The sequence below is a fragment of the Scyliorhinus torazame genome, chromosome 11 (genome assembly GCF_047496885.1).
Source record: "Scyliorhinus torazame isolate Kashiwa2021f chromosome 11, sScyTor2.1, whole genome shotgun sequence".
Classification (NCBI taxonomy): Eukaryota; Metazoa; Chordata; class Chondrichthyes; order Carcharhiniformes; family Scyliorhinidae; genus Scyliorhinus; species Scyliorhinus torazame.
The window spans coordinates 118,719,029-118,743,017 of NC_092717.1; the positions used below are offsets into that span (position 1 = coordinate 118,719,029).

The following is a 23,989-nucleotide window of genomic DNA, read 5'->3' on the forward strand; positions in this document are numbered from 1 at the left end:
GTAGTTACAGCAAATAAACACCCCGGGAAACATTCTTCCCAACAATCAACAATACAGTTTGTATAGATTTTCCTTCTTTTTCACCCCCCCTCCCCATCACCCCCCCCCCCCCCCTTCCTGCGACGAACAGCTCCTCAAACACCGTCACAAACACCTCAAATGTCTCAAACTCCCCTGCTGAGCCCCTTAATTCATACTTTATCTTCTCTAACCACAGGAAGTCGTACAGGTCACCCAACCATGCTGCTACCCCCGGTGGCGATGCCGACCGCCACTCCAGCAAAATTTGTCGCCGTGCAATCAGAGAGGCGAAGGGCAAGGCATCGGCCTTCCTCCTCTCCATGAGTTCCGGCTTCTCTGAAACCCCAAATATCGCCACCAAAGGGTCCGGGTCCACTCCCTCCTCCACTATCCTGGCTAAGACAGCGAACACTCCCGCCCAGAATCTTCCCAATTTTTCACAACCCGAAAACATGTGCGCATGATTCACTGGCACCCGCCCACACCTCTCACACTCATCTGCTACCCCCGAAAGAACCCATTCATTCTCGCCCGAGTCATATGCACCCTGTGCACCACCTTAAACTGTATCAGGCTCATCCTTGCACAAGAGGAGGTCCCGTTTACCCTTCGCAGTTCCTCACTCCATACTCCCCAATTGATCTCCATTTCCAATTCCGCTTCCCATTTCTCCTTAATCTTCACCACCCGCTCCCTGCTCCCCCAGCCACTTATATATATCCCCAATTCTTCCCTCCCCTTCCACATCCGGAAGCAGCAGTCGCTCCAGCAGGGTGTACCCCGGCAATCTAGGGAATCCCTTCCAGACCTTTCGTGCAAAGTCCCTACCTGTAGATACCTGAACTTACTACCTCTCGGCAGCTCTACCCACTCCCTTAGCTCCTCCAGACTGGCTACCCTTCCTCCAAATACAAATCCCTCACCTTGGCCAGCCCCACTTCCCTCCACCTCCTGTATGCATTATCCATCCCCCCCGGCCCAAACCCATGATTCTCGAACAGCGGCGTTCGCACCGACATCCAACTTTGTGAATTCACATTTGCGATTTGACAACCTTTGCTAAATCATTTTCAACGTGCTAAGAATTACATTGACAACAAGTTTAAGATTATCTGTTGAGCTCGCGGTGTATAGCTACATATATTAACACCTTGGGCGAAATTCTCCGGTATCGGCGCGATGTCCGCCGACTAGCGCCCAAAACGGCGCAAATCAGTCGGGCATCGCGCCGCCCCAAATGTGCGGAATGCTCCGCATCTTGGGCAGCTGAGCCCCAACCTTAAGGGGCTAGGCCTGCGTCGGACGAATTTCCGCCCCGCCAGCTGGCGGAAAAGGCCTTTGGTGCCCCGCCAGCTGGCGCGGAAATGACATCTCCGGGCGGCGCATGCGCGGGAGCGTTAGCGGCCGCTGACGGCATTCCCGCGCATGCGCAGTGGAGGGAGTCTCTTCCGCCTCCGCCATGGTGGACACCGTGGCGAAGGCGGAAGGGAAAGAGTGCCCCCACAGCACAGGCCCGCCCGCGGATCGGTGGGCCCCGATCGCGGGCCAGGCCACCGTGGGGGCACCCCCCGGGGCCAGATCGCCCCGCGCCCCCCCCAGGACCCCGGAGCCCACCCGCGCCGCCTTGTCCCGCCGGTAAGGTAGGTGGTTTAATCTACGCCGGCGGGACAGGCATTTTAGCGGCGGGACTTCGGCCCATCCAGGCCGGAGAATCGCGGGGGGGGGGCCCGCCAACCGGCGCGATTCTCGCCCCCGCCGAATATCCGGTGCCGGAGAATTCGGCACCCGGCGGGGGCGGGATTCACGCCAGCCCCCGGCGATTCTCCAACCCGGCGGGTCTTTGCAGATGGAAAGAACATGTGCACACATTGGGCCAGATTCCCCAAATAAGTGCCAGTCATTTGCTGAATCAATCCCCTAGGGCAATGCCTTGACCAATCAGGGTCAAGTTGTCTGGTTTCAATTTCAAAGGATGCTTGGGAGTTATCTGTCAGTCACTATTAACTGGTGTATTCTCCATGGCAGCACCTCTACCAATTTGATTCCACTTGCCAATCAATCAGCATTCTCTTCTCATACAGTATAAATTGTTGTTTTCCCCTTATACTGGTATTGTTGCTAAATTTTCTGATGAGTACAAGATGAGAAGCTTTGACATGTCTTTTTTTTCAGCAATCCTTAGGTGACATTAATTAGGTGAGCAGCTAAGTGATTGATTGGTGAGTTTTAGTGATCTTTTTCTCTAATCGCGGACCAGTGAAATACAAGTACGGTATTAAATTTATAAATAATTGTGATATTTCAAAACATGAAACCCTCGGTAGTTAAATATAATTCTACAGAGATGGCAGGGCAGGTGTTGTGTTGCAGTTGTACACAAGAACACACAATACAAGAACACAATAAATAGAAGCAGGAGTAGGCCAACAGGCCCTTCAAACCTGCCCCGTCATTCAATATGATCATGGCTGATCTGTGATATTTTCCCAGACCCGCTCACACACCTGCCCTCTCACCCCACTCTCACATACACTCAATGCTAACCTAACTCTCTCTTATACATACTCACACTCTCACCTCAGCTGCTAATCAGTGCGGAAACTGCCTCTAATTGGACAAACTGGAAGGAAAGCTTTTTTCAAATTTAAAAGGGCTGGACCTACTGCGGAACTCCAGGATGTCTCTTGTGGAAGCCCAAGGTTCCAGAAAACCCTGTTTTGAAAATGCTGAGGCAATCTTAAGGAGCATCTTAACAAAGCTGAGAGAGGTGGGGAGGCTGAGGGGGTAATTCCAAAACTTAGGATCTGAGCAACTGAAATGCGGAATGATTAAAATAAGGGATGCGCAAATGTCCAGAATTAGAGCAGTGCAGAGATCTGAAGGAAAGGGAGGACTGAGGCAATTGAGAGATTTGAAAACAGGGATAAGGGTTTCAAAGTTGAGGTGTTACAAGATTCAGTACCAATGTAGGTTAGTGAGCACTGGGGTGATGGGTGAATGATGTTTGATGCGAGTCAGAATATGGGCAGCAGAGATTTAAATGAACTCAAATCTGCTGGAGAAGGAAGGTAGTCGGGCCAGGAGAGCATTGAAATAATGAAGTTCAGAGATAACAAAAGCATGAATGAGGGTTTCAACATCACATAAGCTGAGGCAGGGGTGGGGACCCTTCACTTGTTTGAATCGACTTACCGACAGTAGTATTTGGAAGGAGCTGTGAATAACCTCCAGGTACAGAAAGTCAACAACGCAGCCTGTCACTGAGATATAAGTGCGATCATCCAGGTTTTTGCTGGCTGCAGCAATCAACTCCTTCCGCACACAACCAGGCCCATGCTCCCTCCACCATGAACGGTGCATAGAGATATTAAAGGTCATCAGGTCACTATCCTGTAAACAACACAAAAAATACAATTCAAACCCTTTAAACAGCAAATATTATACTAAAGTTACAGAAATACAAATTACAAAATGGTTGATTATGTTGTGGGCCCTGTTTGTTACTTTATTACACACAATTAGGTTGTTTATTTTAATCCCGTCAACTGAATGAAGCGGAATACTTCAAGTTCGTTTCTCACTCTATGCTGAGGTAGACAATCTCAGTCAGGCAGTGGTAAAAATGTTGCAATCTTCTTCAGCACAGCTGAGCTAAGAGGGTGTTAATGGGGGGGTGAGGGGGGAGAATGGGCGGCACGATAGCACAGTGGTGAGCATTGTTGATTCACAGCGCCAGGTTCGATTCCCGGCTTGGGTCACTGTCTGTGCGGAGTCTGCACGTTCTCCCCGTGTGTGTGTGGGTTTCCTCTGGGTGCTCCGGTTTCCTCCCACAGTCCTAAGATGTGCAGGTTAGGTGAATTTGGACATTCTGAGTTATTCCTCAGTGTACCCGAACAGGCGCCGTAGACTAGGGGATTTTCACAGTAACTTCATTGCAGTGTTAATGAAAGCCTACTTGTAACACTGATAAAGATTATTATGGGCAAAAAGATCAATCCTGATTAAAAGTCACTTTTTTAATCAGCTTCAGTATACAGCAAAATAATGTCACTTTCAGAAATCATAATTCAGATATCACAAATGTTTCAACAAAATGTTATAATGCGAGTCTTTATCAGTGTAACCTATTCTCTTAATTTGTATCATAGCCTTTGGGCTTTGATTAGGCACCAACACTAAAGTCACAGAAACACATTGAGAGGTTTTGTGCTGCTATGAACATAGAATTCCAGCTGAAAGAGATTTCACTCATATATTTATTTCAAAGAATATTTTAGAGTAATTTACAAACAACATAGAAAGATACCAAGCAAGACGTAAAGAATGTAGGAAGGGTACCACATTAAAAGACATTATCCGATTGTAGTACCAGGAGGTAGCACAAGATAGATGGAAGACCAAGGATGGCGATTTGGTGGATGCCAGACGTTACCATTGGGCATCAAGGAAAATTGAGATGAATTGACAGCATTGGGACATGTGGAAGTGGAACCATGAGACAACCTCACAGAATAGTTTTTTAAAAACCGCATTTTAGTCAAACTTATATCAAAGTAGGTTACAGCAAATAAACACCCCGGGAAACATTCTTCCCAACAATCAAGAATACAATTTGTACAGATTTTTCTCCTTTTTCACCCCCCCCCCCCCAATCACCCACCTCCCCCACCCCCTTGCGACGAACAGCTCCTCAAACATGGTCACAAACATTCCCCACCTATCCTCAAACTCCCCTGCTGAGCCCCTTAACTCATACTTTATCTTCTCTAACCACAGGAAGTCGTACAGGTCACCCAACCATGCTGCTACCCCCGGTGGCGATGCCGACCACCACTCCAGCAGAATTTGTCGCCGTGCAATCAGAGAGGCGAAGGCCAAGACATCGGCCTTCCTCCTCTCCATGAGCTCTGGCTTCTCTGAAACCCCAAATATCGCCACCAAAGGATCCGCGAACACTCCCGCCCCGAATCTTCCCAATTTTTCACAACGCCAAAACATGTGCGCATGATTCGCTGGCCCCCGCCCACACCTCTCACACTCATCTGCTACCCACTGAAATAACCCACTCATTCTCACCCGAGTCATATGCACCCCGTGCACCACCTTAAACTGTATCAGGCTCATCCTTGCACAAGAGAAGGTCCCGTTTACCCTTCGCAGTGCCTCACTCCATACTCCCCAATTGATCTCCATTCCCAACTCCGCTTCCCATTTCTCCGTGATCTTCACCACCTGCTCACTTCCCTGCTCCCCCAGCCACTTATATATATCCCCAATTCTTCCCCCCCCCCTTCCACATTCGGAAGCAGCAGCAGGGTGTATCCCGGCAATCTAGGGAATCCCTTCCAGACCTTTTGTGCAAAGTCCCTAACCTGTAGATACCTGAACTCAATACCCCTAGGCAGCTCTTGTGTAAGGATGAGCCTGATACAGTTTCAGGGGGTAGCAGATGAGTGTGAGAGGTGTGGGCAGGAGCCAGCGAATCATGCGCACATATGTTGGGGTTGTGAAAAATTGGGAAGATTCTGGGCGGGAGTGTTCGTGATCTTGGCCAGGATAGTGGAGGAGGGAGTGGATCTGGACCCTTTGTGGCGATATTTGGGTTTCAGAGAAGCCGGAGAGCATGGATAGGAGGAAGGTCGATGTCTTGGCCTTCGCCTCTCTGATTGCACGGCGACAAATTTTGCTGGAGTGGCGGTCGGCATCGCATGGTTGGGTGACCTGTATTACTTCCTGAGGTTAGAGAAGTTAAAGTATGAGTTAAGGGGCTCAGCAGGGGAGTTTGAGAAAAGGTGGGGGATGTTTGTGTCCGTGTTTGAGGAGCTGTTTGTTGCAGGGGGATGGTGAGGGGGGGGGGGGGGGGTGGGGGAGTTGATGGGGAGAGGGGGGGGTGAAAAAGGAGAAAAAGCTGTACAAACTGTATAGCTGATTGCTGGGAAGAATGTTTCCCGGGGTGTTTATTTGTTGTAACCTACTTTGATACAAGTTTGAATAAAATGTGTTTTTTTAAAAAAGCAACGGAAAGATTGATGAATCCACAGGAACCCGAGGTCGCAGCGGCCAACAGAGCAGAGCAATGCCCCATATGGGAGGAAGAGTTAAGGAAATACTAAAGGGGAAAGGATGGCCCCTTTGGTCGAATCTTTGCGCTAATGATGAGTCAGGTCCAGGAAAGATAGGACAGACTTGGTGGGAGAACCGAAGCGAGGTCCACAAGAAAAATGTAGGGAAAGTCAGAAAGCCGATGGCAATAGTGTCCTGTTTGGCACAGTAGCGAGGCACAGAGGAGGTCGTGAAGACGCTCCGTAGGCGGTTAATTGAGAAGGAAGAAAAGAATGAGGGAAACAGTAACGCAACCGAGAAGATAATTGAGCAACTGCGGGAACAGTTAGCAGCTAAGAATAAGGGAATGGCCGATGTAAAACATGCACATCAATCTTGTCTAGTTCACCTTAGTAGCTTCCAGACCCAGTACGATAAAACCTACCAAGATACACAACACACAGTCCTGGTAAGAGAAGAAACAGAACAACAGGTCGCCCAGCTAACTAACAAATGCGCAGATTTAAAAGCAGCTTTGAGAGCGCTCCACAACTCCACTAAGGAATAGAGGCAGCGTACCGTTGACCATGCTAAATGCCGACAGAAGATAGAAAAGTTATAGTCGCTACTCTCAGTACAGAATGGCTTCAGGTACACTTTCGGGCAGGATTTAGATGAGGAAGATGATCCCGATTGGCAAGAGTTAAACAAAAGCGCCCAAAGATATGTAGAGGACACGGGAAATCAAAATCAAGCCCCTCATGCCCCCAAAAGAAAAGCACCCGCAGCACCGACTGCACCGGCAGCACACACTCCCACTCACAATTCGACCCCCATGAATCCGGTTACCACACAATGCAAGTTAGCAGATCAGGATGAGCCTGATATTGTTTACACCACCCCACTATCCATAACCCAATTAAGAGAAGCTTGCATGAAAATTAGTCCATTCCAGTCCACCACAGACCCGCACAGCTTCTTTGAGGAGGTGCGCCAACAAAAAGTTATGTATGGCCTAGATGAGAGAGAGGAAGTAAAGCTAATAGTTATCAGCCTTAGGCAGTCCGTAAGATCAGCTTTGCCAGAACCCCAAAATGTAGCAGGAGGAACTCTACAGGAAATAAAAACAGCCAAATTAGATGCCATCGGGTATAACAAAGGAGATCCAGTCGAGGGTTTAAATCACTGCAGGCAAAAGGGAGAGCATCCGACTGCATTTGCTGGTCGCCCATAGATTTATTTCATGGCAGTCTACAGACAATTGAACCACGCACACCTAACTGAGGAGGACACCACTAAATGGTCCCGCACCTTAGTCTTGCATGCCACAGACGCAGGTCAAAAGGCTTGTGTAAACTACGACCCTGCAGACCACACACACAATGAAGTTTGGGTATTGAAACGACTTTCTAGAGCATGGGAACAAACCCTACACCGGCAAAAAGATCAGGACGAGATAGAAGCAAACATGCACCCAGTTAGGACTAACCAAGATCCAGCATGGATAAACGAGGGTAGACACGAGGGACAGCACCCCAGAGCACAGGCACCATGAGGTTGTTACAATTGTGGCCACATAGGACATTACGCCCGCGATTGCCGACAAAACCCCCCGAACCAGCAACGATACCAACCACCAAACCCCCCACCTAGGAACAATGTTAGGCCCATGCATAATGTTAGCACCCGTTCAGATGACTTAACATTTAACTCCAGAGATTGATGGTGTTCGGACTCCCCAACTTGGGTCTGTGACACATGCTGTGCCAAATCAGGCAGACCAGTAGTTACAGGCACAGTCCAGGGACATAAAGTCGATTTTCTTTGGGACACAGGAGGATCATGCACCACTTTCAACTCCTCCACCATGTTTCAACAGGACAAATGGCCCACCACAGCCACCATCACCCTGAGTGGATTCAAAGGCCACATACAACAAGGATATATCACAGCTCCCGTACCCATTCAGATAGGGAACATTAGCACCAAACACCCCGTCGTTTTAGTTCACTTACCCCAAACCACAGAGCACATTTTAGGCATTCATTTTATGAGCTCCCATAACCTTTTGTTTAACCCAGTAAACAAATGTGTATGGCGAATGGCCAAAACAGCTAGGGCTCCCGCTACGCTCACAGTAGGGGATTATGAAAACAGGATTTGCTCAGTAGGGGACTATTGGTTTAATCCGCAAACAATTAGTGCAGACCAGACGATTAGAGAGGTCCTCATAAAACACAAAGCTTCGTTCGCACAACACAAACACGATTGTGGGAAGATCCCAGGGACAGTAAAGATTTCAGGTCCCGATCCAAAGCCGCAAAAGCAATACGGTTTCCCACAGCAAGCTGAGAGTGAGATTTCGAAGGTTATTAACAGTTTGTTAGACAAAGGAGTTATTCGACCTGTAGCGTCCCCAAATAATGCCCCAATTTGGCCCGTAAAAAAGCCCGATGGTTCATGGCGACAAATGATCGACTATCGAGAACTTAATAAGGTAACCCCTTTAGCACTCCCACCGTTGCCACAAGTCCCGCGACCATGCTCAAACAGGGAATACAGGCAAAATACCTCACAGTGCTGGACATCAGCAATGGCTTTTGGTCCATCCCGTTAGACAGGGCCTGCCAGTATAAATTCGCATTTACGTTTCAAGGGCAGCAGTGCACGTGAACATGCCTCCCACAAGAATTCCATAACTCCCCCTCCATTTTCCACTGACACTTGGCCAACGGACTTTCCAAATTTTTCTGACTCGAGTGCCTCATACAATATGTAGACGATCTGCTCTTGCAAACGGACACGAAAGAGGAACACGTAGAGCTCTTATCGGAATTACTAGGCCTACTGCAATCAATCGGATGCAAGTTAAACCCCAAAAAGGCCCAGATTTTAAAGGAAAAGGTTCATTATTTAGGCACCATCATCAGCCATGGGAAGAGAGAAATTGAGCAAAGACGGATCAAGTCCATCGTTAAATTGCCCCTGCCCCAAAATGTCACTGCACTCCGGTCATTCCTAGGTTTGGTGGGATATTGCAGAAATTAAATAGAATGGAAAAGCATCAGATTATTTAAATGGAGAGAGATTGTGGAACTTTAAGGTACAGAAGGATCTGGGTGTCCTGGTACATGAAGCGGAAAAGTTATTATGCAGGTCCAGCTAATGGATTAGGAAGATAAATGGAATATTGTCATTTATTTCAAGGGAATGGAATGTAAAAGTAAGGATGTTTTGCTATAGATGTCAGGATGTTACTAGAGAACTCTGTACAATTTTGGTCTCCTTATCCAAGAAAGGATATGCATGTGTTAGAAGTAGTTCAGAGAAGGCTCACTTGACTGATATCTAGAATTGAGTTATCTTACAAAGAAAGTTTTGACAGACTGGGCCAGTATCCACTGGATCTTAAAAGATTGAGAGAAGATCTTTTGAAACACATAAAACACTGAGGGGACCTGACATGGTGGATGCTGACAGGATGTTTCCACTGTGGGAGAGGTTAGAACTAGGGTACATAGTTTAAAAATAAGGCATCTCCCATTTAAGATGAGGAAGAGAAGAATTTGTTTCCTTCAGAGGATGGAGAATCTTTGGAACTTTCTTCCATTGAGAATGTTGAGGCAGGGTCAAGGAATATTTTTAAGGCAGGGGGAACTAACATAGGAGTCAAAGGTTATCGGGGGTAGGCAGAATGTGAAGTTGAGGCCACATTCAGATCAGCCATTCAATGATGGAGCAGGCCCGTTTGCCAAACAGCCTACTCCTGCTCCTTACTTGTACGTTCACATGTCTGTATGGTTAAATGAAATGAAATGAAAATCACTTATTGTTCACAAGTAGGCTTCAAATGAAGTTACTGTGAAAAGCCCCTAGTCGCCACATTCCGGCGCCTGTTTGGGGAGGCTGTTACGGGAATTGAACCGTGCTGCTGGCCTGCCTTGGTCTGCTTTGAAAGCCAGCGATTTAGCTCTGTGCTAAACCAGCCCCTATGCGTGAGAGGATAGAATGGCAGGTGGATGTGTGAGGGGCCCGGGAGGATCAGGAGAGTAGTCAGGGTGGGGATAGTCAGGTGTTGGGAGGGTGCTCTGAGAGTTGGCGATGTAGTTGGGTTGGAGATGGTTGGGAGGGTTGTTGGAGTGGGAGGGATAGTCAGGTGGTTGGGAGTTGGTCGGAGGGTTAGCAGGGTAGTCGAGGAATCGTCAGAGTATTTGGAGAGTTGAGGAGTAGTTTTATGGTCAGGAAGGTAGCCAGGGGTTTCAGAGGTAGTGAGGGTATAATGGGAGGGGGGGGGGGGTTAGTCAGGGTGTTTTGGAGATAGTTGGAAGGGTAGGGGGGCAGTTGGGCGGGACAGAATAGTCAGTTGTAGAGTTACCAGAACTTATAACTGGTTTTAATCCTTCCAACATTTTCTGAATAATTCTACTGCTAAGTGAGTCAGAATCATCAGAGGTCTCCGACTTTGATTTGGGGTTTCCAACGCTCTCAGATGCAGGCTAATTTCCCAACGGAAGTTTTAACTTCCCGGACAATTCGAACACAGAACAGACAGTGCAGAAGAGGCTATTTGGCCCATCGAGTCTGCACCGACCCACTTAAACCCTCACTTCCACCCTATCCCCGTAACCCAATAACCCCTCTTAACCTCTTTTGGTCACTAAGGGCAATTTATCATGGCCAATCCACCTAACCTGCACGTCTTTGTACTGTGGGAGGAAACCGGAGCACCCGGAGGAAACCAACGCAGACACGAGGAGAACGTGCGGACTCTGGACAGACAGTGACCCAGCAGGGAATCGAACCTGGGACCCTGGCGCTGTGAAGCCACAGTGCTAATTACTTGTGCTACTGTGCTGCCCTTAATTGCCACAAAGTCCTTGTGTTGGGACTTCTGAGGGGACCTCAGCTCATATTCCAGGTTACCTCTGGGTAGAACCATCTCAAGATTGGGTTTTAATGAAATGGCACACCAATAGGATGCGAAGGAAGGAACAATTAGGGGCTGAGTAGTTTTTTGCAAAGATGCGGATCCGGATCATGGTCTGTTTTTAAAGCATCGCTAACATTGGGAGACAGGGTGATTTAACTTTTTTGTTCAATGCTGTGAGTTATTTTATTTAGAATATTGTGGGTTGTCTCAACTGTTGTGTTGGAATTTGTCACAGTGGTCAAAATGTGAGCAGAGTTTTCAGAGCATGTTGTTGGATTTGGATTGGTCTGAAACTTCTTCAGTGTGATGGAAGCTCTTAATTAAAAGATTTGTATTTTCAACCTAGTCTTTAGTGGGCAGCAACCAGACAGGGAGGAGCCGAGTACCTACAACAACATGGCGGAGGTATGCACTCTACTGAGTGCAATCTTCACTTGTTGAATTGAATTTTTCCTTTTTTCATTCACCCTTCTTCCTGACTCTTTCTGAATTTTTTAAAATCCTTATAGCTTATTGATTAAGGAGATATCCGTACCCTATTTGTTGCCCTGCTCACTCAGCTCCCAGATGCACCAGTTCCCTCAGTGTGTTGTTTTCACCTCACATTTCCAATAACTTTGTGTCAAAAATGTATTGAACTGAAGAATGCTGGGCCATGTCGAATTAATAGAAAATGCCAATAGAAACCTTGCCACATCAAATTTTGGTCCAAAGCATACACCTTGTCACAGTGAGAATAAACTGTACCTGTTCATGCCATGGTTCTAATCTTATTATCGTTTCAGCTGAGTGCTGAAAATCCATACTTTTGTAGGTAGAACCTCTTTAGAGACCCTGTTTTATTTTCATGTTTTCTGTTTCAAAATGTATTGCGACCAGTAGTGTAATCTATCACAGTTACCTGCAAAGCACCAGAATGCAGATGCTAAAGTGTCACATTTTCTGTGATTTTGCTATCCTGAAGTTACTTTTTGCAGAAACTAACTGCGTGTGGAATTCTCTCTCATTTCGAGATCCTGATCTCACTATCTGGCAGTGTTGCTGTCGCGAGTTATTTCCAGTGGGATTACGTCATTAAGTTAAATGCAAAACAGTTTTTCTCAATAACCCATTGGGGTGCAAGGTCAAGTTTTATGTTCACTATTTACATCAGCAGTTTTGCAGCTTTATTTTATTTTGATCAGTGTGGGACATTACAGATAAACCAATCGAATAAATATCTGACACTTATGATGTTCTGTTCTCTGGCACTGTAAGGAAGTATCTTGCCTACTGCAGTCTGTGTAAGGCTCAATGGTAGCATATGCTTTCAGAATGTTACAACTTCTGCTGAGAAGATATAGAATCCTTGCATTATAGGGAATATGAATTCAATTCCAGTGTCTTTCTATTTGAAAAATATGCTCTAAGATTAGAGACAAAGAACCACCCAAATAACTACATTTGTTTGTAGCAGTTATCGTGGGACACTGATACTTCCCCTATTTTACAAAATATAACTCAAATTGCTAAATAACATTGATGCTAATGCTATATTACCATAAGGACTGTAACATATTTAATAGATGCATTATTGTCACAAAATCTCGCGAGTCCTGCATCGATGAAAAATTCCCCGATACACACAATATTTGCTCGGGGGAGACAAGTGTAAGATGGAGTTTGATCCACTGACCACAGAAGCAGAGAGTCAGTAGCTAAGGGGATGGGAGAGTGCCAAGGTGGGCTGAGTAGAAGACCGACATCGGTTTTCTGGGACTTGTTCCCAATTGTGTAAGAAGATTTAGGCCCTCAAGCCCTGACCCTCAGAGCCCCTTACCCGCATCACCCACCCTCTCCTTGGCCTCTTACACCTTCCATGCTAACTCATGGTCCCAGCCACTGCCCATTGCCAGTCATACTGTCCATGACAACTCAGTGCCAACTCATGTCGCTTCCATGCCATTCAGCCAGTATTCACTAAGTACATTATCAATGAGCTATATAATAAAAATAGGAAATGTGGAACTGCTAAGGGAGAGAAAAGAAACACCCATTCATAAATATTCTCCTGAAAATAATCTGATGTTCCTGCAACCCGATACGTGTTGATCCGACAGACCACTGAAATGTCAATACCAGAGGTTGCAAAGGCATCAGCCGTGATTTACCGGTGGCTTCACGCTGGAATCGCGACAGGACATGACCGGTAGATCCCGGGAAGGGCCTCTTCGGGATCTAATGGGATCTTGCGAGACATCGCAATCTGGCTCCCGGCAACAATGGGTGGGACCCAGACTTGCAGAGTTAAGTGAGCTCTGCCGATGCCAGATCTAACAGGCTCCCAGGATCTACCGGGGGGTCTCCTAGGCAATCAGAGGCCCCGGGTGGTTGGTATCTGGACTTGGGTGGCACCCTGGCACTGCTGGTGCCATGTGGGCAATGTGACACTGCCAGCCTGGTACCCTGGCAGTGCAATGCAGGTGCAAGTCTGACAGTGCCAGGGTGCCCAAGTGGCATTTTGCCCACACCAGGGATCGGGCCCGGAGGTGCCCTGCTTGTATGAGGTGGCCTGCGGGGGGGCTCAAGGACCCCCTACTGGTGAGTCGGGTCATTGGGGGGGTCCAGGCATTGTGTCAAGAGGTCAAGAGATCCAGGCGCCTGAGTGCGGTCTTGGCGAGGTATTCCCCACTGATGCCTGAAAAAAATCCCAGAATGCCATTACGTAGCAGAGTCATTCCTGGCTTGTCCCTCCAATCCCCCATAATTCTCTTTTTTTTTGTTAGATTGCACCCATCAAACATTTTTAAATGACTTTAGATTAACTCTGACTGTGAAACTCCAGGGCCCTGTATCCAGAAAGACCAGCTGCACTTCATTTTTGCCAAGGTGTGAAAACTGGCACATAATTTCCAATGGTCTCGGTCTGGACCTCATTCCCCTTGACAACCAAATCACATGGGCCTGTTCCTGGGCAGAGTTTAGTATGAACTCATCCATCCCCCATTCCAGGACATTCCCTTTTACCTCAAACTAGAATAAATCAAAGAAATATAACTGTTTTATCAAGTCTCACATTCGTAATTCCACTGCTAAATTTGTGTAGGAGTGATGGCTAGTTAGGTTGGGGGCGAATACCACAGACGCCAGTGGCTTAAAGATGTAAATGAATGGTGTAATGCCAATTGAAGAAATCTGTGAAGAAATTAATTCGAAAGAAGTGGAACAAGGCTTGATGCTTGACTTGCTCAGGTTTCTTTGTCAGTAAACCCACTCATCAGTCTACACTTAAGCCTCAGCAAAGTGATGTAAGGGGTTACTGACGGTGATATCAAGTTGTACGTACTCAGCAATAACTTGCAAACTGAGGCTTTACCAGGGTCACTCAGCTCCTGACCTCATTACAACCTTAATCCAAATATGGACAAAAGAGCGGAACTCCAGAGGTAAGGTGAGAGTGACAGCCCTTGACATCAAGGCAACATTTGGCCAAGTATGGCATCAAGGAGTCCTAACAAATCTGGAGTTAATGGAAATCAAGGGGAAAACTCTCCAATGTTTGGAGTACGACATGGCACTAAGGAAGATAGTTGCGGTCATTGGGGGTCAATTGTCTCAGTTCCAGGACATCACTTCAGGAGTTCTCAGGGTAGTGTCCTAGGCCCAACCATCTTAAGTTGCTTCATCGACGGCCTCCCTCCATCATAAGGTCAAGAGTGAGAATGCTTGCTTATGATCCCAAAAAGTCAGCACAATTCAGGACTCCTCAGATACTGACCTGACTACACATCCGCTGACCCAATGATACACACTGCTGACCCAACAGTTCACATCCCACAACTACCCACTCCCTCAAACTGACCATCCACTCTCCCCGACCCAAATACCTAGCCCTCAAATTGACTGTCCAAGCCCCACGACTCAATTAACCACCCATTGGCCCAAATTCCATGCATGCAATTCTGACTTCCCATCCCCACCCGATTATACAGACAACCCACGACACAACTAGTCATATCCCCGACCTGACGGTGCACAACCCCCAACCTAACTAACCATCCCTCCCGACCCAACGGTCCACACCCTCCAACCCAACTAACAGCTACCATACCTGACTACTCAACACTCCCAACCTTCCTACCACGCACCTACCCTGACTGCACACGCTCCTCAACCCCCGATCTCACTACCCACCCACCGACTCACTCATTCATTCACCCACACACTCACTGACTAAGCCATTCCTCCACCGACTCAGCGCCTCACCAACTCACTCACTCACCCACTAGCCCACCCAGTAACCTACCTGACGATGACAATTGATGTCATACAAAGGGTTCATGTACTTTGTGCTACTTCACCTCACTGGTTTTTCCCTGGATGGTGACATTGCTTCAGCCAAAATCGGACGTCCCAGCTGAAAGTGCGCAAAAAGATAAGCGCGCAATGATCTCCGCAGTCAGCAGAAATGCATGTTGCATCGCTGTCAATCGGGAGACCTGGTCCAATTTTTCCATTTTCGGCACAGTGTCATACTTTGTTTTAGAAATTATGAAGGTTTACATCTATAAGAAGGTGTAAAACTTAGAAATAACATGATTTGATTTCATTCAGTAAAGCGAGTTGTGTGCAAGGTTTAGGCACATTAATGCTCGACAAGTCGATTTTTGTTTGTACATATTAAGTTGACTGTTATTCATTGCCTGGGGTCAGTCTCTTACAATATCTTACAAAGTCAAAAAGACGTTCACTCCAAAGACCTATTTCAGTTTAGGTTTAAATATCTACTGTCTTTCATTTCCAACCAATTAAATAGATTGGTCAAGGTAGTGCTGTTCTATCCTAGCCCATGGATCATTATTTCCCTGAACTCCTGCACTCCATCCCTTGAAACCCAGACAATTCAATACTATTCTCATTTATATTTTTATTACTATGCGGCATTTTGTGTGGGCCTGGAGGTTTGACAATGAGTGTTCTTAGTTCTGTTGCTTCTTTGATGGTCAAATCCTAAATCAGAACACCAACATCAGTTACTACCGGCAACTTAATATATATGCAAATTAATGGGCATGAGGATTTAAATTTTATATGCAGCTTCAAGGCTCCAAAAATACACCAATAACTTTATGAAGCTTGATTTCCCGCAGGCTAAGGAATGGCAGATATGCATGAATGTGGATAATTATAATACAATATGCATTGACAGGGAGACAAGACCTAGCAGGTGTACAACTCTGAGGTATTGTCGACTAGAAACAGTAGAAAAGGAAGATGATTCACATACAATTACTGATGATTCACTAAAAGTAGCCAATGATGCCACTATGAACAGTCTGGGCTGGATTTCCATCTTCCAATGAGGTGTGAATCAGGTCACAAAACGCTGAAAGTATTTTTTCGCTGGGAAAATAATTTTTTTCTGCCTTCCTGACCCCACACCATTTTTGTGTGGCCCCTGATGTGTTGGGTAGGCTGGGTCGAGGTGAACTGCACTTGATGCAGTGTAGCGAGAGACAGACCTCCAACGTTTGATAAAATGCAACACGATTTTATTCAACATCCAAACTATTATACATGTTCAACTGTGGGTTGACACTATGCTGACTTGACTGGAGACTTGACACTAGCCTGACCAGACTAACCTAGCTACCACATGAAATGAAATGAAAATCGCTTATTGTCACAAGTAGGCTTCAAATGAAGTTACTGTGAAAAGCCCCTAGTCGCCACATTCCGGCGCCTGTTCGGGGAGGCTGATACGGGAATTGAACCGTGCTGCCTTGGTCTGCTTTCAAAGCCAGCGATTTAGCTCTGTGCTAAACCAGCCCCTGATGTAGCCACTGGCCAGCTCACGAGCTCTGACTGTCTCAGAGGCTGAGTCCCGAGAGGGCGGGAAAACTGGTGCACTCTGGCTTTATAGTGGTCATGTCCTGTCTGGTGATTGGCTGCTCTGTTCTGTGTGCTTACTGGTCATCCTGTGTGTCAATCACTGCCTGTCTGCACTCCATTGTATACATAGATGTATATTATGACAGCCCCTGCTGGGTTAGAAAGGCTTAGGTGCAAAACGCACAATCGCCTCGACCAAGATCGAGGTTCCCCCATGTGAGGACGACAGGAAAACTGTTTTTCCTCCCACACACTACTTTCAGGGGCTGAGGCAAGTTTTAGAAGTCCTAAAAACATCCCAGGCTTTATTATAATGTAAAGGCAAAATACTGCAGATGCTGGAATCTGAAATAAAAAGAGAAAATACTGCAAATACGCAGAAGGTCTGGCACAGAGAATCTGTGGAGGGAGAACCAGAGTTAATGGATGGAGTTCTGCCAACCTGCCCGTGGTGGGTTTGGCAGCAGAAGAATGCGGAGAATCTGGCGGTAGCCAAAATGTCCAAGATCCCACTGGTGTAAAATTTTGTTGCAATTATCCCAATAGCAGGTCAATGGCAGGTTGGTCATCCTGCTGGCAGGTGGCATGAATGCCACTTGGATCTCATGAATGTTCATTAAAAAAGCTGGCCCCCTCCACCCCTCCGACATTTCGCCAAACCTTCGAATCTTGCATCACACCATCAGGATATCACAGGAGTGTCAGAGAGTAGAATGCACAATGCGGTCCATAGTTTGCCCGAGACGTTGAGGTGAATACAATCCTGCCATAGTGCTGCACGACTCTTGATGTTCTCTTTACCACTCTGCTGGGGCAGACTGGTTCTTGCAATGGCGGTCTTACGCTTTGTGGGGTCCCCCATTGACCATCATTTCTGAGTCCTGCCAATGATGTCACATGCCTCCCATCCAATGATATCACACCCCTTCCAACCCCACCCACCCTCACTCCGCAGAGTGCAAAGTGCAAGCCACAAAAATACCCAAATTGATCACTGCTTAACTGCATTAATGCTTTTTAACTTATAAAAACATGCTTCCAGCTTTGCCCCCCCTCTCTAGCTTTGCCTACCCTCCAGCTTTGCCCCCTCGATGACCTTGCCTCATTGCTGGCTGCCTGCATGTGACCTGCCCTCCTCAGCCCTGAGTCAACACCGAGAAACCTGCTGATTTTTTCGCAAAAACATAGGAGATCTTTGCCTTGAATGCTGCCTCTCCCCCTGCTAGTCACCTCTACGACTTCGGATCAGTGTTTTTCCACTCCAGGGAGATTCGACCAATCAGTCTCTGATGTCACTCTGCATTGCCTTGATAGGCCAACAAGCCTATCAGAAAATGCAGAGCTATCAACCTTTGATTGGTGCCCAAGAACTACCCACAGATACTGGCCAGCACGGACCCCCTCATTGGTTGGGGCCCTGTGCCAAGACAGGGTGTGTTTCATTGTATGTCCTTCTCTGGGTTCTTGCCCTCCATCTCCAGGCCGAGCTGATCTCCATGGGCAGCACTGTGCCCCTAGGTCCATGACTCCTCCTGTGCCACCAAATATGATCAGTACTGTGTCTGGAGTTACAGAGTACAGGGGTCTCCTCCCCCCCACTGGTGCCACACACTAGTGTCTACCTGGACTGTGCTGTGGGACTCTGCAACAAAGGTCAGAAGTTTGACTGGGGGTTGAGTGAGGGGGGTGTGGGAGATGGGGAGGGGAGTAGTGGCCTGAAGGCAAGGGGGCAATATGGAAGTAGAGCTATGCAAATGGGCGGGTGGGTGGAATTTGGGCGAGGGCTCACAATGGCAGGCTGAGTGGCAAGGCAATGGATGAAGACAGTGGAAGGCAAAGGGAAGACTGACAATCGCAGGGGGAATAGATAGTCGTTTCTGCAGTCACAAACAAAATTCCAGGATGGTGCGTTGCCTCCCTGGTGCAAGGGTCAAGGATGTCTCAGAGCGGCTGCAGGGCATTCTGGCGCTGGAAAATGAACAGCCAGCTATCGTGGTGCATATAGGCACTAACCATATAGGTAAAAAACGGGATGAGGTCCTAGAAACTGAATTTAGGGAGTTAGGAGTTAAACTGAAAAGCAGGACCTCAAAGGTAGTAATCTCAGGATTGCTACCATTGCAGCGTGCTAGTTAGAGTAGGAATGGCAGGATAGCTAAGATGAATACATGGCTTGAAGGATGGTGCAAGAGGGAGGGATTGAAATTCCTGGGACATTGCAACCAGTTCTGGGGGAGGTGGGACCAGAACAAACCAGACGGCCTGCACCACAGCAGGACTGGAACCAATGTCACAGGGAGAATGTTTGCTATTGCTGTAAGGGAGGGTTTAAACTAATATGGCAGGGGAATAGGAACCGATGCAGGAAGTTGGAGGGAAGTATGGTGGGGACAGAAACAAAAGGCAGTAAAGGGAAAAGTGGAAGGTGTTGTGTTGGGTGTTCTGGTTCACAAACAAGCCAACGATGCTGGAAGTGGTGTAACGTTATTTTATTAACTGTTCAACTATGCTAACATACTGTAAACGTGGGTAGATGCAATACCAGCTGAACTGTGGACCCTTTCCTATCACTAGCTATGGTGAAGCACTCAGCACATGGTGAATGTCTGTGATGCAGGCTGTGAGCTCTGTGCTCTGTGCTGGCTGCTGCTAGAATGAGTGGGAACTCTCCTGTCCCCTGTCTTTATTGTGCTTGTGCTCTAACTGGTGATTGGCTGCGGTGTTATGTATGCTGGTTGGTTCTACTGCATGTCCATCAGTGTGTGTATGTGATTGCACCATAATGTACTGATGGATATTATGACATCCCCCTTTTTTACAAAGAACATGTGCCTATGTGAGAATAAATAACGTGTAATGAGTGTACCTGACCATGTGTGTGCAGTATTTACATAACTATGTACATGAGGCTAGTCTATATACACGGGAAGGTACCTGGTGCAGAGAAAAGAAAAACAAGGTGTTACACCAACAACAAAACTAATAACGAATGCTATAAACAAACTAGTGAAATGCTGAAACAGGATGAAAGAACAAAGCATTGAGTCCAACATTGTAAGGCTCATAAATCAAGTCTCTGAGGTGGGCGACGAATTCGGGTTGACCGCCTCAAGGGTGGGTCAGGAGCCACTGGCTGAGGATCGGGCCGGGCCACGGCCAAGTGAGGAGGATGCGGAGTATCCGGAAGCTCTACAAAGTCCAGGTCTGGGACAACAGGAGGGCGTGGCACCGGTGGAGGATCGCGTAGCGAGCGTGGAACCAGACGATGGGCACGCCGATTGCGGCGGCGAATGGAGCCATCAGGCAGATGAACCAGGAACGAGCGGGGAGCCACCAGCTGAAGAACCACAGCAGCCGCAGACCAGCCACCCTCCGGAAGATGGATTCGGATGTTGTCACCTGGCGCCAGAGCAGGAAGATCAGTCGCCCGAGCGTCATGCGCCGCCTTGTGCTGCGCGCGAGACTGCTGCATCCGCTGAAGGACCGGAGCATGGTCGAGGTCTGGGACGTGAATGGATGGCACCATAGTCCTGAGGGTGCAACCCATCAGCAGCTGGGCTGGTGACAGGCCCATGGACAGTGGAGCCGAGCGATAGGCCAGCAAGGCGAGGCAGAAGTCGGATCCTGCATCAGCAGCCTTGCAGAGGAGCCTCTTTACGATGTGGACGCCCTTTTCTGCTTTGCCATTTGACTGGGGGTGCAGGGGACTGGACGTCACGTGTACAAAGTTGTACCTGCTGGCGAAGTTATACCATTCCTGGCTCGCGAAGCAGGGGCCATTGTCCGACATCACAATGAGTAGGATGCTGAGATGAACAAAGGTCTCTTTGCAGGCACGGATAACAGCCGATGACATGATGTTGTGCAGGTGTACAACCTCGGGATAGCTGGAAAAATAATCAACTATGAGAACATAGCCCCTCCCGAGTGCATGGAACAGGTCCACGCCTACCTTAGACCAAGGGGACGTGACCAACTCATGGGGCTGTAGGGTCTCCCGTGGTTGGGCCAGCTGGAACCGCTGACAGGTGGGGCAATTGAGCACAGTGTTGGCAATGTCCTCATTTATGCCAGGCCAGTAGACAGCCTCTCGGGCCCTCCGTCGGCACTTCTCAACGCCGAGATGGCCCTCGTGCAGCTGCTCTAAAACCAGGTGATGCATGCTGTGTGGGATCACAATGCGGTCCAGCTTCAGGAGGACGCCATCAACGACAGCCAGATCGTCTCGAATATTATAGAACTGTGGGCATTGTCCCTTGAGCCATCCGTCAGTCATGTGGCGCATCACACGTTGTAGCAGGGGGTCAGCCGCAGTCTCACGGCGAATGTGGGTTAGGCGTTCATCCGTGGCCGGCAGATTGGCGGCCGTGAAAGCCACATGGGCGTCGACTTGGCAAACGAACCCCTCTGGGTCGGACGGAGTGGTGACTGCCCTGGACAGAGCGTCGGCTATGATCAGGTCCTTACCCAGTGTGTACACGAGCTGGAAATCATATCTCCGGAGCTTGAGCAGAATGCGTTGTTGGCGAGGCGTCATGTCATTGAGGTCTTTTTGGATGTTGCCGACCAGCGGGCGATGGTCGGTCTCCACAGTGAACTGGGGAAGGCCATACACGTAGTCATGGAACTTGTCGACACCGGTCAACAGGCCTAGGCACCCCTTCTCGATTTGCGCATAGCGCTGCTCTGTGGGGGTCATGGCCCGTGACGCATAGGCAACAGGGGCCCATGACGAGGCGTCATCTCTTTGCAGGAGCACCGCCCCTATGCCAGATTGGCTAGCATCCGTTGATATTTTCGTCTCCCTTGCAGGATCGAAAAACGCCAATACCGGGGCGGTGGTCAGCTTGACCTTGAGCTCCTCCTATTCACGCTGGTGGGCGGGAAGCCACTGGAAGTCTGTCGTCTTCCTAACTAGGTTGCAAAGAGCCGTGGTGTGGGAAGCGAGGTTAGGGATGAACTTTCCTAGGAAGTTGACCATTCCTAAGAACCGGAGCACCGCCTTCTTATCCGCCGGCTTCTGCATGGCCGTGATGGCTGCCACCTTGTCCGCATCTGGCCGCACACCTAACCGGGAGATGTGGTCTCCTAAAAACTTGAGTTCGGTCTGGCCGAAAGAACATTTGGCTCTGTTGAGGCGCAGGCCTTGGTCCCGTATTCATAGAATCATAGAATTTACAGTGCAGAAGGAGGCCATTCGGCCCATCAAGTCTGCACCGGCTCTTGGAAAGAGCACCCTACCCAAGGTCAACACCTCCACCCTATCCCCACAACCCAGTAACCCCACCCAACACTAAGGGCAATTTTGGACACTATGGGCAACTTATCATGGCAAATCCACCTAACCTGCACATCTTTGGACTGCGGGAGGAAACCGGAGCACCCGGAGGAAACCCACGCACACACGGGGAGGATGTGCAGACTCCGCACAGACAGTGACCCAAGCCGGAATTGAACCTGGGACCTGGGACCCTGGAGCTGTGAAGCAATTGTGCTATCCACAATGCTACCGTGCTGCCCACGTGCTGCCCGCTTAAAAACGCGTTGGAGGCGACTGATATGCTCCTGCGGGATGGTGGACCAAATGATGATGTCGTCCACATAGACGCGCACACCCTCGATGCCCTCCATCATCTGCCCCATGATGCGGTGGAACACCTCAGATGCTGATATGATTCCAAATGGCATTCTATTGTAGCAGTACCTGCCAAATGGGGTGTTGAAAGTACACAGCTTTCTGCTGGACTTGTCCAATTGAATCTGCCAGAAGCCCTTTGATGCATCCAGCTTGGTGAATATGTTGGCTCGAGCCATCTCGCACGTGATCTCCTCACGCTTGGGGATAGGGTAATGCTCCCGCATGATGTTACGATTTAAATCCTTCGGGTCGATACAGATCTGGAGCTCGCCGGAAGGCTTCTTGACGCACACCATGGAACTGACCCAGTCGGTTGGTTCCGTCACTCTGGTAAGCACTCCTTGGTCCTGGAGGTCCTGCAGCTGCTGCTTGAGGCGGTCCTTGAGGGGTGCTGGGACTCTGCGAGGTGCATGAACCACAGGCGTGGCGTCCTGTTTGAGCAGGATTTTGTATGTGTAGGGAAGTGTGCCCATGCATTCGGAGACATCTCGGTGTTGAGTGATGATGGCACTTAGTTGCGCCCTGAAGTCCGCATCTTGGAAGTTAGACGTGTCCTCTGGAGAGAGGGAATGTACGCGCTGCACGAGGTTGAGGAGCTTGCACGCCTGTGCTCCTAGCAGGGAGTCCTTTGAGGTGCCCACGATCTCGAAGGGTACGGTGACTTTTCGCAAGTTGTGCATCACCTTGAGTTGGCATGACCTGGTGGCAGGGATGACGTTACCATTCTAGTCGACCAGTTGGCAATTGGATGGAAGAATTGTTGGTTTGACCCCCAGGGTTTGAAATGCTGACCATGTGAGGAGATTGGCGGAAGCACCAGTGTCCAGACGGAATCTGATCCGGGATCGGTTGACCGTCAGGGTGGCACACCACTCGTCGTCCGGATCAATGCTGTGCACCAACAGCGGCTGGTGCTTTCGATTCGGGGACAGCCTGTTCTTGGGTATGACAGCGACTCGAAAAGGCTCCCTGTCCTCGATGTCACTGGTCTGCATGAAGTCAGGATCGGACTTGGTGAAGGTGGGTTGGATTGCCCGAACAGTCCTGCGAGGCCGGTTAAATCGTTGCGAGTTGGCAGGCTGGGCTGCTCGACAGCAGGCAGCATAGTGACCAAGCCTGCCACAGCGTAGGCACTGTCGCGATTTTGCAGGGCATTGCTGCTTTAAGTAGGCGGAGCCACAGTTGCCGCACATTGTGAAGTCAGTGCGTTTGTTGCGCCACCGCGCATGCGCGGTACGGTCTTGCGTGGTGCGGGCCTACGCATCATGTTCCTCCACGTCACCGTCCCCTCGTTTGGCGCATACAAGCGCGGGAGGCCTCGGAAAGCGGGCGAAATGGCCGCCCTCCTCCAGACTGCGGCCTGGGAGGTGTTCGATCGTTTGGACCCGTTCCACCTCATGGGGCCCTTGCCGCGCCGTTTCAGTTGCCTGTATGTAGGAGTACCGGCTGGTGGCATTCTCATGCAGGACACAGGTCTCGATGGCAAT

At 48.8% G+C, this 23,989-nt stretch overlaps 1 protein-coding gene across 3 annotated transcripts in view; it reads right to left on the reverse strand.

Moving 5' to 3' along the window:
* Nucleotides 1–23,989, reverse strand: part of LOC140385485 (sodium/potassium-transporting ATPase subunit beta-1-interacting protein 3) — a 667,002-nt gene that overhangs the window by 71,421 nt on the left and 571,592 nt on the right. For all 3 annotated transcript variants that reach the window (XM_072467679.1, XM_072467681.1, XM_072467680.1), the window contains exon 4: nt 3,214–3,411. In XM_072467679.1, the coding sequence (XP_072323780.1) occupies nt 3,214–3,411 (198 nt within the window). The remainder of the gene's footprint in view (nt 1–3,213; nt 3,412–23,989) is intronic.